General features: G+C 32.7%; 1 protein-coding gene across 1 annotated transcript; it reads left to right on the top strand.

Moving 5' to 3' along the window:
* Positions 1-4,326: 4,326 nt before the first annotated feature.
* On the top strand, positions 4,327-6,277 carry LOC149906552 (dynein axonemal intermediate chain 2-like). Its single transcript, XM_090104436.1, has one exon. The coding sequence runs from the start codon at positions 4,532-4,534 to the stop codon at positions 6,275-6,277; it is 1,746 nt and encodes a 581-aa protein (XP_089960562.1). The 5' UTR covers positions 4,327-4,531.
* Positions 6,278-7,006: the final 729 nt, after the last annotated feature.

The following is a 7,006-nucleotide window of genomic DNA, read 5'->3' on the forward strand; positions in this document are numbered from 1 at the left end:
TGTTGTTTGCACTGCGGTCGGGGTTTGTTGAGTAAATGTAATTGAGTTATATAAAGTGACCTCTGGGCTTTTAGTTTGGGACAAATCGGGCTATGCAGGAATTGTCACGTAGCCTTGTTTTTTTAGGATAGTTTTTTTAATGAAAAACTAACTGATATTTTCAAATGTATAAACAACTAGCGGTCCGCCCCGGCTTCGCCCGTGGAACGTATTTACGTTTTCTCACCATACGAACCATCCCTGTACTTCAAGGAATATAATAAAAAAAGAATTATCGAAATCGGTTCAGCCGTTCACACGTGATGCCGTGACAACGCGAAACGGGTTTCATTTTTATATATAGATTATACCGAATGTTATCACACGAGCAAATTTTGATTACGTTAATTTAAATTTTTGAATAACGTAATTATACAGTATACACAAGAAGAATGATACTTTAATACTATAATAATAATATTCAAAGGTCTTATTTCTCTATCCAATAAAGTCCAAATTATTTATTTGAATATACATATTTTTGGGCACAATAAACAATTCCATTTTAACTTAGATGCACAACATTTTCAGTTTGTGAAAATGATAATAAATTTCCTCTGTGGTTTAGAATATAATATTAAAACGATAATAAAATAATATCCGTTCTGTTGATACTACGAACGTGCTTATAACGAAAACAATAGGATTAAATCAGATTAAACTTCTTAAGCTTGAGGGAACGCGGTATTGCTGGATAAAAAGTAAAATTTATCCGCTTTATTTTTCTTAGTTCTAGCTCATCAAAACTGGCGCTCGAGATAAGAATGAATTCAGATGATACTAAAATATTATATTTCGAGATAATAAGACTGTGTGCACTAAGTTATTACAAAAACACAGTATCTAAGAAATGTATAAGCGAATTTCTCTGCGTAGCACTGTGCAGTGCTACGCGTGCTACGGTTCACAGTTTATACACACAGACAAAATGAAGAATCACTCCTTTCTTCTAAATAATAACAATACAGCAATATATAGGTGGTGTAGGTAGTTTAGGTAAGCATAAAAAAATTAAAGGGTGATATAATATCTTCGTTTACTACGTAGGAAATCGAGTAGGCAAACCAATATGGGTTGGGTAGACTATACCTACCTCATGACTCATGAAGCATTCACAATTGTGTAGACATCAAGGTAGACATATTCATACGAGCCTAGTACTTATTCATCAGGCATTCCTGATGCATTTTGTTTTAAGAGTATCTAATTAATACCAACTTTAGAATTGAGCAAAAACGAGAGATACCAATAAGGAAGACGTGTCAATTAATTTTTAATTTTATATACAGTTTTGTAATTCATTAACGACCAAGAAAATTGTTTATCACGAATCATCTTTATATCAACCACCATCGAACAAAGGCTCTTATAGGTAAACCAGAATCTGATGGCAAATTGGGAAATCAAAATTTTGAGTGTGCAACCCTAGGGGAAATGGACTGAACGATCTTGATACTGCTTATTTTTTATTTTGTCCTCAACATCATTAGTCACATTACATAGGTGAACATTACTGTACTTAATAATGAGATATCCACTTAATATTATGTAGGTACATACTTACATGTATAATATAGATATTACTTTTATCTATGTAATACATACTATTATTTACACATACCTATATTTGTACATTCATCATCATTATGCCATGTAAAAATATGGATGTAAAGATAATGTAGATCAAAACTAGATTGCTAATAATTTTTTATAAAATAAAATAAAAATAAAATAAAACTATGTTCATTTTCGTAAGTATTAAAGATACACACATTATAAAATTGACTTGGACAGCTTGGACTTGACGAATAGCCGTATTGGAAACTCCTGTAATAAGTTTTCATAAAATTATATTGTAAGTAATTAACAAACAATATTATAGTTACCTACTTATAATATTTTTTATTTTAAGTATCAAAACGGGTAAGTCCAACTTACCGATAAAATATTCAAAATTGAAAATTGTGATGTGTTTGACCCTTCTTCATCGAATGTTTTTCTATACACATTATAAACAACACCTCTTGCTTGTGATCGCAGCGGCTTTTTCGACATTTTCGAAGATTTTTTAGACAAAATCCTAAAAATTATTCATCAATTGCAAAGAAGACAAATAATTTGACAACCAATTTGATAGTTGTCAAATAAAATTGCCATATGAAAATCTTTTATTTCGTAAATATAAAATATATGCCATCAGATTCTGGTAGACCTATACAGTCACATATTGCTCTCATTTTGGTCTTGTAAACATGCAGCTGATAATATAAAATTTGTTTTCTTGTTAAAAAAAATACTGACGTACTTTATCAGCAATTGCTCACAGCTCCATGGAATTGCTAAATAAATCGGAGTGTGTGGACGTGCCTGCAGTCACCTGCAGTTAATTCACTGAGCTGGCGACATTGGACACGTAAACGACAGACTATTATATCATTGACTGAAATATACACTTGAAATGCAGCCTTTCTTTGGATTCAGTTTTATATTTATAGGTTAATAATGAATATAGTAGATAACTTTTAGTTTAAATTGTAACCGTGTTGTCATAAATTTAATAATAATAATGTACGGGCATTTTTTATATTATAAACGCATGCGTACTTCATACAATTAAATAGATATAATATTATGAGTGACTTAATGTGTTTTTGTACTATTCTAAGTGCCGCTCATGAATTAAAATCTTATTAAAATGCATTATTTTTGGATAAATATGAATATACTGACAAAAAATATATTTTCCAAATGTAAAATTTTTACGAATATAAATGCTTACATTTTTTTTTCGGTCTCGTAAACAAGCATGTAGATAATAAACCTACGTGTCTACTTGTTCTAAGGGAAATACAATATGTGATCAAAAAAGTAATCCGAATGTAAAAAAAAAAGTTGTGAACAATACATAACACTTAACAGTAGGTAGTCGATACAATACAAACTATTGAATTAAAAGATAACAATGTTCTATCTCACGTTATACGTACACGGGTGCGTTACTCATATCGATACGTGTAACGTGAATCAATTTTTCATAAACATGTTTTCCACACAAAGCCAGCAATTTATCAGGCCCATATGTGCCGGGTGTGGGCTTTGTACAAAAAATCGTGGATTATATACTTGTAAAAAACAACGGACGTGATCTCGGCCTGAACGTGACGTGAATAGTGTTAGGCGAAATATGAAATTTATGATTTTTTTACGACCACTATTTGTTGAGAATGAACTTGTTAGTGTTCGGTCGAAGATGGGGCGGAATGGAATTGTTTTTATTTATTCATTTTTTCATGATGGGCTGTACCATTTTATGGTTTGTATCATTTTATGTCGAGGTTGTGTAAATCCTATTCTACATAAAATAATATGAATATGAAATATGAATTGCGATATTTTTATGGTGGCCAAATTGATAATCTAGACCGGGAGATACTGACACAAAATTTCGAGTCATTTGTAACAGGATGGCGGTTCTACAGGGGTCTTAGTACGCAATGACAAAAAGAAAAATGATGGTGTGAACGCTGGTACCGGTGGGTTAGTCGCGTGGGCGTTAGTCGAACTCGTCGGAAAAATAGCGAAAGTCAAACGATTTGTAACACAAAAATTTTAGAATTTACCGATAGCCCATAAAAAAGAAGTAGGCGGTAGTGTCATGCCATACTTTTCCGGTATGACTTACAGCCCGCCATACCGACGCGAATGTGTTGATTTAAAAAAAACAATTATTCAACCATTTGTACCAAGCTAACTTTTGCACAGGTAACCATCGTCGTGCAGCCATTTACGAAAATCGCCATGCCATACTTTTCGGATGATTCCAAATGGTCGCCATACCGCCGAAAATCTGCAAATTTTTTTTATTTCGCCTATCTTTTTGTACCAGTATTGCATTTGGCTTTTTGGAGAGTATTTGATAAAATGTGACCATTATTATATTTGCCATACTTCTAGTAGGGGAAAAAGTGCTGTCATACTTGAAAAATAAATTTATTATTAATTTATATAGGTAAGTGAAGATTTCCAACACCTAGATCTTTGAAATTTTGTATTTATATTCGTTGATCCTCAAACTTACAGGAAAAATAAGTGCCATACTGTTACAAATCGTTTGACTTTCGCTATTTTCCGACGAGTTCGACTAACGCCCACGCGACTAAGCCGCCGGTACCAGCGTTCACACCATCATTTTTCTTTTTGTCATTGCGTACTAAGAACCCTGTAGAACCGCCATCCTGTTACAAATGACTCGAAATTTTGTGTCAGTATCTCCCGGTCTAATCATGTTCATGTTCAATTTCATTTTCGTTTAATTTTTAGAACACCTATTTTAATATTTCAGGCCCGAGGTCTTACTTTAATTTCTTATAAAAAGTTTGTAAATAGTTGTCAATTCTGACATCCCTTTCAAAAACTATAATAGATTTGAGCTATTAATAAATTAATATTATTTATTTTTAAACTAATAAGAATATTAACTGCAATATAAATAATGGATCCAGGTTTAATTCACTCATATATAAAGCTAAGAAAAAATTTTGGACAACAACCGATGTTTTGTGAAGTAGCACCGGTATTGTTGGATTCGATTAATCCGGATAAACAGGAACAACGAAATTACTGCTTACGCAATCCAGTAGATAAAGAGGTTCAGGCATCGGCATCTGTATCTGAAAACTACGCTAATACTAAAATAACAATTCGGCACGATACTGGAGTAAATCACTATGAAGGCGGGTGGCCAAAAGATATTAATTTCACAGATGAGGAAGCGACTGCAAGATATCGTCGTCGTTTTGAAAGGGATGACACATATATTGATGCTGTTTTAAACCTTTATCCTCAATTTGAACACTACATCAATCAAAATAATGGACTGAATGCATACAATATTTATTTTAAAGAAATGAAAAGTCAAAACCCCGTTGAAAAACCATCTATAATGATAAATAGTGTTTACAAAGATCCACAAAAACGGCCCGTAAGTTGTATTGCTTGGACATATGAGGATAAACCAAAGCTCGCCATATCGTATTGCGATAGATCATTTCCAGAGTTTGAGCCTGTAAATAAAGATTTTCTGTGTTTCATTTGGGACATTGAAAATCCCAGCGATCCATATACATATCTGTCTCCACCAACTGCATGTTGGCAACTTGTTTGTTCACCTGCATCTCCAAATATTTTCGTTGGAGGACTCGAAGATGGAAAAGTGTGTGTTTTTGACACTCGTGTTCAATTTGATCCTATTCTTATAAGTCCAGCGTATGTAGCTCATAGGGATCCTGTTAATGCTTTATTATTCATCCCATCTCGCCTAAATATTGAATTTTTCAGTGGTTCTACTGATGGAAAATGCATGTGGTGGGATATGAGAAATACATCCTTCCCTATTGATAGTCTTATTATGTCTGTTCGTATCCCACCTGGAGAACAAATTAGTTTGGCTAATTCAGAAGGTGTAAGTTGTTTACAATATGATAAAGCATTTCCAACCAAGTTTTTATGTGGCACTGATTCTGGTCTTGTCATAAGTGTAAATAGAAAAGGTAAAACGTTCCAAGAAGTCATGAGTGGTGTATTTTATGCGCATGATGGCCCAGTAAAAGCTGTTCACCGGAGTCCATGTTCTTCTAAATTTTTTATAACTTGTGGAGATTGGAGAGTTAATGTTTGGAGTGATGACTTACTTTCATCTCCAATCATTTCGGGAATAAGACATAGAAAGCAAATTAACGACGTTGTGTGGGCGCCACATAGATTTTCAGGTTATATGTCAGTGTGTGATGATGGTAAATTTCGTTTTTGGGATCTGTTGCGTAGATATCGTGAGCCGATAGCTACAATGCCAGTATCTCAGGAACCTTTATTAAAAATAAAACCTAATGAAGATGGTCGCTTGATAGCTATTGGTGATGCGAAAGGAGTCCTGCATATGTTATCTTTATCTGAGACATTAGTCTCATCAGGTGAAGGAGATAAACAATTAATGACACAAAGCTTTGAACGGGAAACTCATAGGGAACGTATTCTAGAGAACCGTGTTAAGGAAATAACGCTTAAATTAAAAGCTATAGAAGATAAAACTGATGAACCAGAAAAAGAAGAAATAGACGAGGAAGAACTATTTAAATCGGTTGAAGATGAATATCAACGCATCGTTTTAGAAGAAATGCGTCATACTGAGGTCAACACAGGACATTCGTTTAATATAGATGATACTATTAGAACCCGTTAAATATATTTTATTTTAATAGTTTAAGTAATTGTTCAATAATTTAAGAAGAATTATTTTTATTTCAAGTTAAGTAAAAATGTTTTGTTGTATTTTTTGTCACAATAATAAATAAAATTTTATAACCATACTTTTTCTTTTAGCCCTTCTATATAACCTGTAGCTTCTCTAGCCTTTATGTAATAATAATACTACATAATATACATAATCAGAATTAGTTAACAAACAAAAATAATAGCATTTGTTTCTGTATATATGGCTGAATTTTCACGGACTTTAATTTAAAAAAGCACACGTAACTAATTAGGTTTTCATCTCTTGAAAATCAAGACACAAATACGGATAGTTCTTGCTTTCTAATTTAATTGCAAGTATGTGGTCGCCTTAATTGTCTCCTTCGATGTAATTATTAGTGGCCATTACCGAGTAATGCAATATCCCTTGGCGACAGGAAGCCACTCAACACCCATTTAGTCTCCTTTGATCTATTTACTTTAATTAATGCAATTAACCTCCATCCAACCCACTTTCCTCTACTTGTACTGCGTACTTTGACATGTAATTGGAAATTAAAGTATTTATAAATGTACTTAATATACTTTTAATGGCAGAGGATTGAAGTTTCATCTAAAATATTTTTATCTATTTATTTATTAAAAACGATACACACTATAATATGAATATGATGAAAACAGGAAGTCAATCTTAAGAATCATGTCTATAAAAATAATA

This window comes from Colias eurytheme, chromosome 8, assembly GCF_061535395.1.
Source record: "Colias eurytheme isolate Ceu_HAF_F1 chromosome 8, ilColEury1 Martin Lab GWU primary, whole genome shotgun sequence".
Taxonomy (NCBI): domain Eukaryota; kingdom Metazoa; phylum Arthropoda; class Insecta; order Lepidoptera; family Pieridae; genus Colias; species Colias eurytheme.